We start from the raw sequence: 18094 nt of genomic DNA on the forward strand, positions 1-18094 counted from the left end.
TAGGACATGCTTCAAAATGACTTCACTGCAGCAAAAGGGTTTTCTGAGGCATGCGTGGGACCCAGAAGTGTCAGTTTATGACCAGTGCCATAGACTTCGTAAATAGTGGAGACACTTTTGGAAAGTAAGAATCATACGAAGCATATACTAGGCCATATATATTCATCAATCTTGTTTCTCTCCCTGTCTCCCAGTCCTAATGCAGTACTCAGGCTGCGCTTCAATCACTTTGCCACAGAGTGCAGCTGGGACCACATGTACGTCTACGATGGAGACTCCATTTACGCCCCCTTGATTGCCGTCTTCAGGTAGGCACCTGCTATTCTGGATAGGGTAACGAGAGAGTGTGTGTGTGTGGGGGGGTTATGGAAATGACTCAGATAGCCTTTGGCACAGCTTCAAAAGGTCCAACAAATTTGCACTTTATGCCAAGTCAAATGATTCAGCGTACAGGTAAACAAAGGGCCTCATAATTACCACCGTGCCACAATGCAGCGATAATAGAGGGCAAATATTGCAATTACTCACATTAGCCCCGAATACTACTTCATTGCATATTTTTCATTTTTCCCACAGGAGAATCTGCAAGCATGTGGCTAGCACTCTTTTCATTTAACACAAATTCATTAAAAACAGTAACACAATAACAATAATCACAAGACCTTGCCAGCCTCCCACTCTCCACTCGGCTCCATCGAGTTTATCTCCTGTGGAGAGTTCAGTTGCTCCCAGGATATGAAGGGGCTAATTTGGCCTATTCCAAGTAAGAAAAAAATCATCTGGCATTTGAATATGCAAAAGCCTGGACTTGTGTAGCATTATTATCTACAATGAACGAGCTTACATTAATTATAATAAATTGGTACATACTGGGATGGGTTGAAAAAAAAACAAAGAAAAAAAAACAGCTGTAGCCGTAGCAGGGAGGAGGCTCATTATGGCCGAGGGTACATTTGCAGATACATTTCCAAAGAAGAAACCGGCAAGCCCCGGTGAAAAACCTCATCAAACAAATAAAAATGAAATGCGGTATGACTCTGCTCTGCCATGATATTCTACTCTAAAGCTAATCACTGTGATATTTTTTGTGGTGTCTGCAGTTCCTGAAATGGAATCGTTTTCGCCTCACAGCTCTCTAGTGGTGCTTTCAGACCAGTGTCCGTAAATTATTTCAAAAGGTTTTTTATTATTATTACTTTTTTTGTTGAGAGGGGCTTTCTGTCTCTTTCTCTTTCTGTCAAACTGTTCTTCAGTGGTCTAGTGGTACCAGAGACAAGGGGTAATGAGACAGTGCCAGAAGTGGTGACGACATCCGGCTACGCTCTGCTTCACTTCTTCAGCGACGCTGCCTACAACCTGACCGGCTTCACCATCGCCTACTCGTATGTCTAGATGTCCGCCGCCCTCGACTCCTCTCTAGCCTCTTTTCCCTTTTTCTCTCCTCTGTTGTCCGCCTCTCTCTCCCGCTGTCAGGCTTATTTAAATACACAGACTTGTGGATTCATATAGGTCAGGATCGGCATCATTTGGAGGTTTTAGAGAAATTGAAACAGTACCTTCGGAGACGCACACCATTAAGTCTCCGATGATCTATTTTTTCTATACTAACAATGGATCAATTGACCATGTAACGTGAAAGCGGTCCCATAGCTATGCACAGTTATCAACCAATTATCAGCAACTTTGCAGCTCAACACATCTTTTTTTTTTTTTGTTGTTGTTGCCCCTTTTAGCCCATGTCAACAAAGTTCGATACACTTTACACTACCTGTCCAGCACACAAAGTTAGCGACCAGCTGGCGATGACAGGGAAACGGCTAAATGGTCGGATATTTTTCTCAGGAATTGGTGGGAACCACAAAAAGGAGTGTGGAATACTGGAATTGTTACCTATTCACAAGACAGTGACGCTGTGGCTACGTGTCTGCGGGATGTGTGAGCTGTTTGGTACTATAACACGCTCTGCTCCGGAGGAAAGCTTTAACACGGACTTGTCTCTACTGAAAATACCCAGTCGAATAGGACACCTTAGACCTCTGAGGCGTCACATTAGCGTCATTGGACATTTTGGCGAATCGTAACAGGCAAAGCGCAGGTGTAACTAGTAATTCATTTCAATTCAATTGAATTTCGTTTATACAGCGCCAAATCATAACAGGGGTTTTCTCAGGGCGCTTTCCATGTAGTGCAGGTCTAGACCGGGACCCTTTATAGTTATATTTACAGAGACCCAACACTTTTCATTAATAACAGCTACATTGGGTTTTTAGGTTAGCTCCTTCTAGGGTTTTGGTACTGTGAATGCTGGCTTGCCGGCGTGACTGGGACACTTAATGGAACCGAGCTCTCGCTTGTGAAATTTGTCTCCCCCGTGCCTCTCCTGCTGAGGCAAATCAAAATGTCTGCCGTGAAAACCGGGTCAATTGCACCAGCTGTCACGACTGTGAGGAGGCATGCAGCAGGCTCCCACCGGCAAGTTAACGTTCCTTTTGCCATAGCTGCAAGTTTCATAGCCGCACGGTGCAGCTGAAGCAGATGGAGCCGTTATCCCTCAACGACAAAACAGGCAGTTTGTCAGTGCTTTGCAAAATTAATGTGCTTTGTTCCATCAGTGGTATGACCAGTACTTGTTTTTTTTTTCTGCCTAACGTTAAGGCAACTAAAAGTACTTTAAGTACTGTTGTGGTCACGGCCGCTTCAGTTGTAGCCTTATTACAAAAGCTGTATGAGTCCACTAAATGGACGGACAGAGACAAAAGGAGGCTGGAAAGGGGAAGAAAAGACCAAAAAGAACGGATTTCTTGAGCGTCCGAGCTGTCGCAAACGCGTTTTTTCAGTGCGCTCAGTGCATTTGTTGCTAGCCAGCTAACGTCCGTACAGCTTGCTATGGTCAAGCTACATCCTCTTTGCCACCGTGAACATACACTTGTTCCCTCCAGGCTGTTTTTAACCCCTCAAATGCACCGGTGTTTTTTCCAAACCCTCCTACATAAGTCAGTTTGTTGGCGACTGGGCGCTTTTATAAAGCATATTAAGTCACATTTTAAAATCAGAACCGGTCAAAAACATTTTATAGACAATAACAAAGACACAAAAAAATATATTTTTGTCATTTACGAAATTTTTACAATCATCTATAGATGTCAGAAAAATTTGAGTTAATTTATTTAAATTTTATTTCCTATATTTCATGCTTACTGTCCTATCTTACACATAGGCTGCTGTAACTTCTCATAGGTTTTTCAGCTGCTTCTGTACAAACCAAAGACTTTCAGAGCACCCCTCAGCTTTTGGAATGTCGCGGCACCTCTTTCCTTCTCTCCAGCCTGGGCCACAACGACTCGGTGCCGCCGTTCTCCGGGAGGGCGCACGCTCGTGAGATCTCCGGCCCTCTGCGGTTGGAAATTTGGCCGGGGAAGATACTTACTCGTCAATAGCAGCAAGGTTGACGCAGTTGAGAGAACTCTATGGCCTTGTTCAGACGGCCAGGCCAAATCTGTTTTTTGGCACACCCAGATTGTATCCGGATTGATTTCAGAAAGTGTTTGACATCTGGAGATGGTTTGGATCGCGATTCCAATCGGATTACTACAGATGCGTCTCAGTCCCGTCGCTTTGACCGTGAAAAATCGGATTTCAGAGTGTCTTTTGCGTCACTCGCAACGTGACGCACAGTGACCACGTCAAACCCAGAGTGACGGAATGAGCATACCTATGCACTTTTTAGAAAAAAAAAGCAACAATAGAAAAATCACTGACAAAGACAAACAGTTTGGGGAATACCAGGGAGCTGAGTGCTTGATGGAATGAAATGAATTGATTAGACAGGGTGTAATGTAGTCCTGCATTGCAAAAGATGCATTTATGGGGTTAAAAATAACCAATAAATCCGGTTAGGACAGTTGTGTGGGAAGCCGTTTTTGTTTCCCAGCCCTACTGTCTACACCACGTCACCCCCTCTTACACAGACACACACCAGGCTGCTTTGTGCCGGCAGTGATAGCCTCGACGGAAAAAGCTGAATACGTGGTAGGCTGGACACATGGGAGGGGTGAGGACGGCGAAGCCAGCGCACAGTCGCACAGCCTCAAGGTTCTCATCACGCGCCGACAGAAGGTAAAGGTTGTCATGACGACCCCCCTGTCACGGCGGCAAACCAGCCTTCTGTATTAACAAAAAGATGTTTTCCGCTTCTGGTCCTTGACCCCTTTTTTCCATCTGTGTTTTCTCTTTCAGCTTCTTTATTTATCTGATATTACAGAGAAACGGCGTTTAATGTAATTTCATGATATAATTGAGGCTCCAATGGTCTCTCATTTTGTCTCTACTTTCTGTCTGTCTTTTAAACTGTATGTGTCTTTCGTCATCTCTCTTTTGTGGACCATGGTTCCTTGTTACATTACATTGCATTTAAGTGGCAGACGCTTTTGGCCAAAGCCAGGATTTATTGGAAGTGAATCCCTCTCAGACAAATGGCTAAAAATCTGTTTATGGGCTTTTTTTTGTTCTGAGGGGCATTGAAGGTCATTTCTAAAGTACGTGGTATTGATGAATAAGAAATAATCCACAACGGACCACGCAGCTGTTAAAAAGAACCCAAAAAACACGTGATGTGGAGGCTAATTGTCCTTCAGTGAGTGCATTATTTCTCGTAACCGTACCCGTTATGAGAAATTAACAGCTCAAACATAGTCCTGGTCGTTTGGCACCGAGCGGTTAGTGTACAGTGGCTTGATCAGAGCTTGGTCGCTAAAGGCAGTCGTCTGCTGCCGCAGGAGACTGAGGTTGGCGAGACCACTGAGGGACTGAACCGGACGGTGAAAACGCCCCCCAAAAAAAAAATCAAAACCATCGGCTAAAAGAGGCTAAAAGGGGCTCACAAGCCCCAGAGAGCTGCAGAGTTGGTTATAATTTTCTGTGGGTCCAGCACTATAACCCCCTTCTGTATAACGAATAGTCATTTGATCCATTGTTAAAATAAAAATACTGATTGGTAGAGCTTTAAACAATTTCTTCTATATATTTTTTTAAACGACAATTTTATATTGTCACTATTGTTTTTTTTTGTTTGTTTTTTTTATCAACCTTGTAATAAATTTCACTGTATGAAAGAAACCAACCAAAACCACAATTGTATTAACTTCATGGAGCATCCACAGTATGTCAAAGTTTGCCAGTCACACTCATGAACTCTCTGTGCCTGCTGTAATTTATGACCGTGAAGAGCTTTCCCGGACTTTCTGTCCAACCGTGTCTTCCTCAGGATAAACTCCTGTCCCAACAACTGTTCGGGCCACGGCAGATGCAGCACGGCGAACTCGGCCTCGGGTCGTGTGTACTGCGAGTGCGAGGAGTACTGGAAAGGGGAGGCCTGCGACATCCCGTACTGCAGAGACAACTGCGGCAGCCCGGATCACGGCTACTGCGACCTGACCGGGGAAAAGCTCTGCGTCTGCAACGACAGCTGGCAAGGTAAAGCACCCGGGCAAACGGGACAGGGCAGATCCGGGAAATTAATGCAGACGTGTGAATGAACCGAGCGCGCTTGTAGAGAGACCTCTCACCGGGGAATGTCGAGATACGGACGGCTCTTTGGCCTGGCGAGCGAGGGACTTTGTAGCGAGGAGAGAGGAGTCCACGCTTACAGGCAGAACGTGCCAAGTTTTAAGAGGGCCATGTATCATTGATGTGCCTCAATATAATCGCTCTGTAATCGCTACAAATGGGGCCGGTGCCGGGGTCATTTATCCTCAAAACAGAGGCCGAGTTTCCCGTGATGCTGGTCGTAAAGGGGAACTTTTTGATGGTTCTGTTTTGTTCACTGTTAACGTGAAAAGGGAACTAAAGGGAAACAGACAAAAGGAGAAAACACAAAAGCGTGACAGCAGCTGTCTTCCTGTTTCTGCCCAACATTATGTTGCCCGGTTCAACATTATTTTATTTCGTCAAACAATGGCTGCAATATCCTGAGAAATCTTTCTTAGTGGCTCATCATACATGTGGCTTCTTTATTTTCTGGATTTTTCATTTGTGAACACTCGACGACTTTGTCATACATGGCATCATGGTTTCTGACTGAGAGTAATTTTACGCTGATTTTCCCCCTTTTTAGAAAAGAAGCATATTTCTTGATGCAAACTGGTGCAGTCGGCCAAAAATACAAAAATACAAAAAATAGATGCTGACTTACAAGTTGCACTCAATAACCACGAGTTAGTTCTGAATGCAGATAAAACTAAATTCATGTTTTTCACCAGAGCCAAAAATGTTTTTTTGATGATAATCTCATCATGTCTAGTAAGAATGGTCTAAATACTGAGAGCGACGGAGGACTAGTATCGTGGAGTTTGGATCGATGAGAGGTAACTTTTAAATGTATTTGAATTATTATGGCCCTCACTGGTGCTTTTAACCCCCTTACATTGCATGACTCCGTTGCTTCCTTGCATCGAACATGCTCAGATGATTGGACTACGTTGCTGTTTTTGCAGATCATAAAGCCAAACTCATTTTTATCCGCAGGGCAATTTAAATGTTTTATTTCGTTTTATCTCACTTCCAGCTTCTTGCTTTAAGTGATTTCATTTGCTTTAAACTTTAATTGCTTTATTTTACTCTTAAGGTTTTATTATTTGAAGTTTCTGTGTTTCTTGGTGCCTCGGACGTTTTGTTAATTTTTTAACTTGGCTATGTTGTAACTGAAGTCTCTCCCTCAGTGTATTTATGAGTTCAGATAAAGGATGAATGAATGGATTTGATGAACAGCGACTGGCTTGTAGATGCTGCCGGTTTCCCCAGGCGACGGGCTCATATGTTGAAGGAAGTGATCCTGAAGTCCCAAAATGAGTCTGGTGAATGTACACGTAGAGTCTTCAGATGGTGCTCAAACCGACGTTAGATTACAAGGTGAAGCACTGCCCCCTCCTGGATGAAGCACAAATAGAAACAGTATGAGAGGAGTGAAGCCACTTTCTACCCTGGAAATCTCGACCCAAAAGCACTAATTTAGCTGATTTTGGCTGCATGTTAATCTTTGAGTTTGGACGAGCTGAAAAACCCCATTAAGTACTGTAAAAAAAACCAACGGTCTTAATGAAAAACCTGGATTTGTCCTACATTTTTGAAGGGATTTCTCATGAATGTGTAATTTACAATGTTACATTAACCTTGCCAAATTGAAATTGAAACTCATTTAGTATTAAATTATCTCTCTGAAGACATCTGGAGATAAATAAAACAGTAAATAGCAACACCGAACGCAGCCACCTGGAATTTTGAAGAGTGAAACATTGAATGTATGTATGAAGTAATTATTTTTAAAAAAAAATGAAACCGTTCTTTTATTTATCAGCAGGACACAAACTAAGGTCAGTGCCTCATCCGTCATGACAGTATATAACAATATTACTGTGAAACAGTTACGCACGACACGGGAACGTAGACAAATTCAAAAACCCTTCATTCCACCATCTGATTGTCATGAAAGTGTTGGTGGATAATTCTTCGGCTCTGACATGGAGCCAGATCTCGTTAACCCGTTCATTTAAGGGTCGTTTCGTTGGCCTGTGTTTTCCACATCTAGCAGTTCTGTTCTAATTCCTGCCTCAAACGACAACCAAATATCAGACTTTCATCTGAGGCAAGAATTGAACTAAACCTTAATATTTGCAAAGAAATTGAGGGACAATCACTTAATTTTTGCTCGTCGTGAAGAAACGACACGACAGGATTTACCCACCTAGTTCTGAATGTTACGAGTGAAGGGTCATTCATAAAAAAAATAAATAAACCAAAAAAAACGAGAGGTCGAGACATCGGCGAGTCAGAAAGATGTGTGTGTGTGTCTGTGGGGGCGATGAGTCAGGTGGGCACTGCCACGCAGCCCGAGCGCAGCCACCTGAGCCCCAAGCAGTGCGGGTAGTAAAGGTGCTGGTCGCCGTAGCAACCGCCGTTTCCCAGTGAAATATATGTTTATGGTGTTAATGAAAAGAGGAAGTGCTGCTATTTGTCCCTTCTGTCCCTCCTGTCTTCTCATCCCTCCACAGAGATATGTAGACGTACGTACGAAAGCAGCTTGTATCAACAGTTTCTTCTCCTCCTGGTTGTTCTTATCTCTCGCGTGGTGCCATTCTGAATACCGAGCACCGGTCGGACAACCCCTGACGATTTTAGCCCCTTTGGCTGCCCCCCGTGAGGAGGCCCCGGGGTGGGGGGCAACTGACTGCACCCTCTATTGCTCTGGTGTTGTCTGACCGGCTCCTGACTCCGATCCCTGTGCTTCTTGTCTGTTTTTGCTTTTCGCTTTTTGTTTTTTCCAGTACAAAAACATGCAGCAATGGAGACTTGCTGTAAATGCTTTATCCAGACACAAGCTACACTGTAAGTGACTTATTATCTGTTGGAACTATCAGTTCTTACTGATAAGGACACGTCTCCTCTCTCTCTCTTATGAGCAGCTGTTTTCCATAGATAATTGTAGTGCAGTACATTTATACTTTCTATGCTTCTGAACGGTGACTTTGACAAACAATTATATGAGATTGTTTTTTGTTTTTCATTTCCGCCCATTGAAATAAGAAAAAAATTAAAGCCATGAAGCCATACTTACACTATGTACCGTACTGCAGAGTGACCACTGGGGAAAAGTGGTACAGGCTGCGTGTTACTTTCAGCGTTAGGTCACATCTGCGGGCCTTTTCTGATAATACCAGCGGGGGGTGCCAAAGTCAGAAAATGTGAAATACTACACACAGTAACTTCAAATACCTTGACATTGTTATTATGATCATTATTATTATTATTTGGTAACGGCTGTGGCTTTTAACTGCGTTTGAGGCTAAAGAATTAAGATGCTATTTAAGTCAAATGTGTCTCCTCCACCCTCTGTCCCCTACCTCAGGTCCAGACTGCTCTCTGTCTGTTCCCTCCGCTGAGGCCTTCTGGGTGCTGCCCAGTGTCAAGCCGTTGGCGCAGTCTTTGGGTCGGGCGTCCCATCAGGCCCTGGTGCACTCCGGGCTGATGTGGGTGGTGGGAGGCTACTCCTTCAACTACTCCAACTACCACATGGTTCTCAAGTGAGCATCCGACGTTATAAGGGAGAGAACCCAAATCCGTCACAACTCACATCTGAACACCTGACACACAAATGTTTAGATTCGGCATGACCTACACTTTCTGGGACTGTGATCCACGGCAAAAAAAAATGTCAGTAAATCTGCTTAGAAGTCATAGAACAAAGTCGCTCCTCACAACTCCGGAACCTGCCTGGGAATCATCGTGTTCTTAAGGTTTCTTCAGTATCACAGCGATCCAGGGACAATTGTACGTACATGCGTGGGTAAATCGCGGCCCGTGGTTTCTAAATTGCTAATAGAGAATAGTTTTAATGGGGCCAGTGTGTGAAAAATGTATGCTGAACTTTCTTTAACTTTGCTGCCAGTGAGCAGAGTGGACTGCAACTTTTTTTCACCATCAGACTTGAAGTCTTTTGCTCGGTTCTGTCCTTTGATTTTCATTTTTATTTTTTTCCCCTTCCCGCAGCTACAACCTGGAGACCGGCACGTGGGACGCGGTGCCTGTCGGCAGCGGCCCCCTCTACAGATACGGGCACTCGCTGGCTCTGTACCAGGTAACGCATGACACGACAGAGAGAAGTGGTCTCACGCAGTAGGGTATGGCGATGAGGCCCCGTGTGAAGGATGCGCGCTCATCAGGTGAAACACAGATGCAGTGCAGTCAATTTGTAATTAGCAAAGTACAGCACAGGCAAACCCAGACAAATGTGAACTTAGTACACACTCAAGACAATTAAGCCAAGGAAGCTGCAAATTTCAGTATTTATTCTACAAGTTCAGAAAACCTTCGTTGGTAGTTTAATATTCGCGCTTTGGTCTGTTGTCTTCCCCAGTAACTGCGGGTCAGACGCCTCCGCAAGTGACCAGTGCACTGTAGCCAATTAAACCAATCAAGACCCGTCCACGGCTCGTATATCGGCTACGTCATGTGCTTACCTTGACAGTGTTAGAGCACTTTGAATTATACAACATGTCTGACACACACACACACACTGTACAAACACATCCGCTGTTCCTCATCGGTCGAGCGGGGGGGACATCAGTCTTCCTGCCAAGCTTCCATCAGCAAGACATAAATATTCTTGTAGCTTCTTCTTGCCTACCACCGTTGAAATGCGCGTGTGTGTGTGCGCGTGTGTGTGTGTGTTCAGCCTTAACGTGAGTAGTCCTGTTGCATCAGGAGACGGCTTAGCGTATGAACTCCTTTAAATTCTCACAGATCTGCTTTACTAAAAAGAAAATGATGTTATGGCACATTTTCTAGAGAAAAGATAAAAGATCATTTTTTAACCTCAGTCAAGTGAAGTCAGTTTTATTTATCTGGCACCAAATCAAACAGAATTAGGCAGAGCAGGAGGAAAGAGAGCACAGCACAGCTGCTTCAGCTTTCAGGTCTTTAACCGTGTAGTTTTGGAATATTCACGTAATTGTAGAGCAGAACTGGATGCCCACAAATCTGCAGATGAACCCGAACCTTGTTTTAACCAGCAGTTTACAACCTGAAAGATAAAGCAGTTTGGACCTAACACCTAAAGAAAATGTTTGGACTTTACACTCCGCGTAAATTCGGGCCTCAACCTGACTCCGTACACCACCCAACTAATGGCGCAGGCCACCTTTATCTCTCGCCTCGACTACTGCAATGTCCTTGTAGTGGGCCTCCTTTCACACACAGTGAAACCCTTAAAGATGGTCCAGAATGTGGCGGCACGTCCGGTTTTCGATCAGCCTATGAGGGCACGTGCCCCCGCTGCGCACTGACCTCCACGGGCTACCGACGGCCACCCGAATCAAACTCAAAGAGTGACTCCTGGGTTCGGGCCCATCTACTTGAACTCCATCGCGCAGGCTCGTGCTCCCTCTCGGCCACCGGGTTCCCCCCGAGGAACGTCGCCCGGCCTTGCCATCCCTGCACACAAGGAAATCTCGGTCCAGACCGTTCTAGCTTGCGGTTAGCAGAGCAGAATCCCCCGAAGACTCAGCTCTTGTGAGAGCACCTCCTCTCCTAACGCCTCTAACACCCGAACATGCCCAGCTCGCCCTCAGTCTGCCCTCCTTTACCTGGTCTCCTCACACTGCGGCTTATTGAACTCCTACCGTGCCCAAGCTTGAGTGTTCTCCCTTCCATCTAAGTTGCTTTGGATAAAAGCAAAATGAGTGAATGTAAATGTATAAAGCAGTGGATTAAACCACTCGTCAGTTGAGTTGCACTACTTTATTATTGATGATAATTGATTAATCTCCTGATTAAATTATCAAATAAAAATTCCAAACTGTGTTTCAAGTTGTAAATGGAATAATTTGAGTTTTGACTGTTGGTAAAAAAAACGCTATTCTAGTCCATTTTAAGCTTTTTCTTTTTAATGCCGTGATGAGGAGTCATTTCAGAGGACACACTTTTTGAAAGACAGGCTCATTAGTCACCTTACCTGTGAAGAAATGAGAATATCAGAATCATCCACGTGTCCCAAATAGATCACTCACTTCACAGTTTTGGGGGCATCGAGTGATTGTCACTGTCCAAATACTGTGGAAGAAGTCATTTAATGGCACAGGACAGGAGGGGGAATGAGGACAAATCTCTGTTCCTCTGTGACGAAGGTGAGATTTGGTCCGGAGGACAGCGCGGCCGACTGAGGCCCCTGCACGGGCAACTTCAACTTCAAGCTCTACCTCTCCCACCGACGGGTGGACGAAAAGAATCACTTCGCTTCCTGTCTGAAGCTTGTCGCCTTCTCACGAATCGCGTTCCACCGCAGCGCAAAGCAGGCGTGCGTCTTTTATTTTCATCTTTGGGAGTAGCAGAGACGTCCGGTCGGACCCGCTGGCCCTTCACCTCCCACCCTTCGCTTTTGCGCTGATGTTTCAGGTGACTCCTACGCCCTGACGTGGCTGCCGCCCTGCTAATGCTGATGTAATTACTTGATAGTTGCACTCCAAGCTGCGGGGCTGCGGTGATTCTGGATAAAGTCTATATTAGAGCCTGTTAGTTAATCACTACAGACTTAATGAAGTTGCTGTGTGTCATGTGAAAGGTGTCGCTTGAGATAAAACTTGTTAATAATTGAGTTGGAGCGTTTTTAAGAGGTGACGGCAGGTGGCTTTTGTTGTCGTCAGCTGACCGGCTGCTGACTGTGAGTAGTGCAGATCTTTTTTTACAATTTAACTCTTTGGTAGGAAAGCGAATGAGCGCATATATCTCCAAATGTCAAACTATTCCTTTGATTGGCCCCCGGGAAGACCGGCAACCGCGTGAGTGGGCCCGAAAGGGGGATTGTGGGTACGGTCTCCCTTCGAAGGGTTGTGGTTCAGTGCTGTGTCTACAGGCTGTCGCAGTGCCCCCAAGTGGCCCAGACCTTCAGTGAGGGGTCCCAGATGCACAGCAACATCGCCTGCGTGCTGAACAGAGGAGGCGGCGTTGACTTAGCGGCACTACTTGAGCCCATCGAGATGAGCGATGTTTGGAAAACAGGCAGTGATCAGTACAACACAGATATTCATTCACAACATGTGTTTAGAGACACTCAGTGAACTGGGACCGATGAGGCCTCATGTGGGCTTCATCTGAACATCGGAAGGTTTCTTCTTTTTCGTACAAAGCGAGGACTCCTCTCCTTCCCCAGGTCCACGAATTTCACCTCAGATGCCAAATTCCCATTAACATACAAATGAGCAGCTCGGGGGAGGTTCTCCTCAGGCGGAGCTCTGGCCCACTGGAGGCAGCACGCGAGCGCCGAAGAAACACACACTCACATATCTTCACGTTCCTCAGATATGTGCTTCAAGTTCGCTCAACAACTCCGTGACTGGTGAAACTATCTTGTTTAAAGAAAGGATCGCACACTCACCCCTCTCCGTCCTTTTCCTCCTGCAGGACGACGTCTACATGTTCGGCGGGAAGCTGGAAGGAGGACCCGCCAATGTGACGGACGAGATGTGGGTGTTCGACATCCCCAGGCGCTCGTGGTCGCTACGGAAACCCGCCCCGCCTCCTCCCTACGCCCTGGAGGGGCACACGGCCCACGTGGTGGAGCTGGCCGACGGCGGACCAGCGATGCTGATCTTCTTTGGCTACTCTCCAGTCTACAGCTACATCAACAAAGTTCAGGAGTACAACATCGGTAAGTGCAACTGCTGACTCTGCTCTCATCGATTTTTCTTTCTTTTTTTTTTTTTTTTCCTCTGATGTGATTGTTTAATTGTTTGATTATTGATGGAAGTCAAACACAGGCACTCTTCGAGTTGCTGACATTTTCCAGAGGCTATTTTAACATAGAAGACGGTCGATGGTCCAAAGGTGCGGGACTAAAGATTCAGTGCCGTGCGGAAACGCATCTGGTGAACCTGCCCCAGAATCTGGCAGCTAGGCAGGCAACTCCCGAAGTTTTAGCTTTAGCTTCTTCCTCCTTCAGGAAGACATCAGACATGTGCATCTCATAATTATGCCTAAGTCAAAATTTCTGAGTGGGCCCTGCAAATTTTTTTGGCCGAGAAAGTGAAGTGTTGCTGTGAAGCAAAGCCTCATGCGTGTGAGAGCTCAGGAGAAAAGCTTTAACTGGCAACCAGTTCTGTTTCTGTGGAGCAATACCTGCACGGCTGTTACCGTCTTTTAATGTTCACTCTTCAGCTTTGCTCCTGACTTTTCAAATCTTTGCTGTTGATTTTAATTGACTTTGCTCCTAGTGTAGTTTTCATTCAGTTACTTACATTTTTGCCGCTGAACTCTTTGGGATTTGCTTGTAGCGTCCATGTCCACGTAGCTTCGGTGTTATATTGCACCTTGACCCCAGACCAGAGAGGATTATGCAACTTTCATCTTAAATGTGAATCAGTGACAGTTCATTTGAACTTAAACGTTGAAAAGGTAACACTGACTTGTCCTTTTTTCTTGAAGTGTATCCTTAACCATTATACCACATATTTGGACACGTCTGTTCACACGCTTGAGGAATTTTTTGTTGCTTGGTCTGGGTCACTAAAGGGAATCCGTAAGTGCTACAGGGATGTTTGAGACACGTACTGCGCCTCTGTCTCTGCGTGTTTGGTGCTTTCCTCTTTTCGGCGTGACGTCGTCTCCGTGCACCGAGCCGGCGTCTGGAAGGAAAAGGTTTTCCCGCTTTGATGTGGAGGAACTTCCCTGAACCTTGACACCGTCCTGCGCCTTTCCAGATGACCCGGAATGACTCCATCGCCACCCTCACTCCAGTCCTCCTGGGGCTGAATCCACAGATTCCTCCTACTTTCGGCCATGTGGTGTGCCGTTTCAAATCTACTTTGTTGTTTCCCCTCTTCCGCCACTGGATGGCGGTGTCGCCCAGCATTGTAAGCCGGCAGCTGAGGTTGGAGGTGGATGGATCTTTGACCCGCTCTGGAGAGTGAAACGCACGCGTCCCGCCCTCATGCACGCACCCTCCGTCGGACACACGTGCACACCACCGCCCAGGCCGGAGTGTCTGGGAGAACACAAGGATGAATGAATCCACTGCACTCCCCGCCATCCTCCCTCTTTCTCATCCTTCCTTCCTCCTCTCCTTCATTCCCCTCTCCGTCTCCCTCCGTCTCTTTCCTTTCATCTGCCGGCCTCAGTTTCTGACCCGCTCCGTCGTCGCTCCTCCTCGCTCACCTCTTCCCCCCCCCCTCACCTCTTATCTGTCTATCACTTTCATCTTCACTCACCTCTATCTCTTCCTCCCTCCTCACCCTCTGACGGTGTAGCGGCGTAGGTCTGCACTGAGCGTCATTAGGCTTCAGAGGGAGTGACTAGGATTCGGTGCAACCTGGAAATGAACAGAGGGGAGTAGGAGCGATGTGTAAAATATGAGATAAAAGGATTTAATGACCACTTGCAGAGGCAGGTTTGCAGCAATTAGCTGCCAGAGATGAGATAAGAGTTGACCTTCTGGTTCCCTGTCTTCTCCTAGCCGCCCTTCTTTCTATCAGTGTTTCTCTTCTCGCTCTTTTTTTCCTCTGGGCTTGTGTTCTTCTATCCGTTGCTGACTTTTCCCCCCTTTTACGCTTTCATTTCGCAACTCGTTGTACGTCAATGGAGCTTTATTTGCATGTTTTCATCAGAAAACTTTGCTGCAAAAGCAGCCGAGTTCCCATTTTCTCACCCTCACTGAGGAGGTTACGTTTTTGGTCCTGCACGCTTTGACTCTCTCGCCTGGCTCTTAGCCAACCTTTCCGCCGAACTTTACTGGAAATGTTTTGCGATATTTTGCCAACCAACGGAAAGTTGTTTTTTTTTTTTTCCTGGTTTCAAGAGGGCCATTATGTGGCGATTCATAACAGCCTATCATTTTGGGCTAATTAACAAAATTCCTTTTTCCTGGCCTCCTTATGTCAAAACAAATCTACCGCCATTGGCCATACCCAATTTCTGCTCGTGATGGTTCATCATTTAAAGTTTTTGGGAAAAGAGTTTTTCTGTAGTTCTCCCCCTAAATTCCATCCAGTCTTCGCCAGATTTGACATAAAAAATAATTGGATACGGCCAAAAGAGTTTTATTAGTTGTTTGAGTGATCCTGGTAAATTGTATGGAATTTGTGTGGTGTTACAGGGCAACATTATACATTTCAGTGGCTGGAATGTGGTGATTGTGAGTCTGGCTCTTGCAAAACAAGGCCATGTGAGTACTGAGAACTTTGCTGGTGTTCTCACATGTGCATTCAGATGCAGACTCCTGCTGCGTATCAAATTTGAAGTAAAGAAGATACGAACTTTCGAGGACTGCACGGAGACATCCGTCTCTGAGTGCTTTCTAGCTCTTTACGCGTCTCAGTTGTTCACTTTCTCCCCCTCTGCTCTCAGGGGTTTACAGTTCCAGATGATGGCACGTTTTCTCCGGCGTTTGAAGTTCCACCTCCTTCTAAGACTTTGTTTGTTGTGTTGTGTCTTTTTTCTTCATCGTGGGCTGCTGGGATGATGTAATCCCTGCCTGTTTTTAATAAGATTTTCTCTGCACCTGAATTAATCTGTATGCATCACACTGGCCTAATAAAAGGGTACTTTTAAATTCAATAAACCCTAATTTCCTCTGGCCTCGTTTACTGTTTGGCTCACTCTCTCTGTCTCCCTTCGTTTCTCTTCTCTCACTCTGTCTCACCTCCAGAATTAAAAGTGCTTTGCTTTGGCAGGAAAAAGAAAAGCCAAGCTTGCCGAAGCATCGAAAAGTTTTTAAGTGATCGACTTTGATCTTTCTGAAAGAGAGCGCTGCATTAATCAGACCCCTCTCTCCTCTCCGTGTCTGCGTCTCAGGGTCTAACTCGTGGAAGGTTGTGTCTGCCGGAGGCGCGCTGGTGCAGGGAGGTTACGGCCACAGCAGCGTGTACGATGAGGCCAGCAGCTGCGTGTTCATTCACGGGGGATACAAGGCCCTCAACAACAACAAGTACGGCCTGGTGGACCACATGTACCGCTACCACATCCACACGAGAACATGGTGAGAGCACGGAATAACGTCACCCGTGAAAACCTATCTGTATTCTCAGCAAACGGTGAATAGATATTGTCCCGCAGGAACACTGACATCTGCCAAAACCAAAATAGCATCGACATCCATAGCGACCGCACTTTATGAGCTGCCAGTGTCGTTTTGTAGAAACCCATTCATCCGTTCTCTAAACCATTTGTCTTGTTCAGGGTTGCAGGGAGCCGGAACCAATCCCATCATGCTCTGGGTCATAGGCAGGGCGCACCCTGGTCACCAGTCTGTCACGTTTAGTCAGATAAACACAGTTTAAAACTGCGACCAAAATATTTACTCGGTGTTTACCTGGTATCGGTAGTTTTAGTATAAATCCGAATTCGGCAAATTCCGACAGTAAGCGTTGATCAGCTTTGTGTTTTGCTGGGTCAGTTTGTGGGAGAGGAAAATAGTGTTTACCTGTGTTTGTACATTTACTCTGTGCCACTGTGTCTAAGTACAGCGTTGAGCGGCAGGTGCTCTTCTCCATCACACTCCGGACGACAGTTTCGTCCAGTTTAACTGCGCTACATTAATCTGGCGGCTGAGCTTATTAGTCACTCCTCAGATTTTACATTCGTGATTATTAAAATATCAGCTCCACTCTGTCACTTTAGAGACATTATGTTTCGGTTAATGTACAGATAACGTCCTTAGAGGGACCTTTCTTCGCTCAGGTTTATGGAGTTAGGATTACATTTCAAAGCTAAGATCTTTTTAACTGCTAACGCGTTTACTTATACCGAAGTGAATTTCGCTCAGAAACAATGATGAAATTCAAAAAAACCAGTAATGATGATAATAGTAGTTATTCTATTATTATAGTGTTGTGTAATTCAACCGAACAAATTTAATTATTAACACTTTAAATGGGAAACTTGTGTTAGGAGCAGACAGCTAAAGCAGTTCTCACAAACCTGAGTTATGGTACAATATTAGATGAAACAGATGCTCCAAACCAGTGGTCATTTTTAGTACAAATGCATGTATGTATGTATGTAAGCGCTCTGTAAGGGAAGGGGGATCAGCGTGATGGAGACAGAGAGAGGAGAGTGAGAATAGAAGGATCTGACGGGCAGGTTTGACCTCAGACGACCCCAGGCAGATGGATGGGTGAAAGAGGATGCTCGGCTCTTTCAGTCCCTGCTTTTCACTTAGTGTACATGCACACGCGTGCGCTCGCACATATGCAGCGCGTCTAAACACACACGTGCTACCTGCTGTCTCTCCGCGGCTCTCAACTTTCCAGCTGGAATTCGTCGGGTGTCACCTGACTTTTGAAATTCCCAGATGGAAAACAGTTCGGGGTATTCCAGTTATTCTATACAGCTCCCTACCGACGTAAAGATAATCTCTCCTCCGTCAGCGAAAAAGCTCCCGACGAGCCCACAGTGGCAAGACGCAGTCCTGTGCATGACGTCGTTACGTTAGTGGTTTCCGACCGGTCCAGCATCAGGTTCCGGATTTCTCTTTGGCCAGTGAGTCGGAGTCCGCACAACGCGCGTCTCCCATTCAGTTTTATTTTACATAGGCTACGCGTAGTGCACGTTATGC

General features: G+C 45.7%; 1 protein-coding gene across 1 annotated transcript in view; it reads left to right on the plus strand.

Moving 5' to 3' along the window:
- atrnl1a (attractin-like 1a) overlaps positions 1-18094 on the plus strand; it is a 242246-nt gene that overhangs the window by 32388 nt on the left and 191764 nt on the right. Inside the window, exons 3-9 of the mRNA XM_040139682.1 lie at positions 195-308; positions 1254-1382; positions 5264-5472; positions 8900-9074; positions 9541-9628; positions 12949-13195; positions 16333-16516. Coding sequence (XP_039995616.1) covers positions 195-308; positions 1254-1382; positions 5264-5472; positions 8900-9074; positions 9541-9628; positions 12949-13195; positions 16333-16516 — 1146 coding nt within the window. The remainder of the gene's footprint in view (positions 1-194; positions 309-1253; positions 1383-5263; positions 5473-8899; positions 9075-9540; positions 9629-12948; positions 13196-16332; positions 16517-18094) is intronic.

This window comes from Xiphias gladius, chromosome 11, assembly GCF_016859285.1.
Source record: "Xiphias gladius isolate SHS-SW01 ecotype Sanya breed wild chromosome 11, ASM1685928v1, whole genome shotgun sequence".
In the NCBI taxonomy this organism is placed as follows: Eukaryota; Metazoa; Chordata; class Actinopteri; order Istiophoriformes; family Xiphiidae; genus Xiphias; species Xiphias gladius.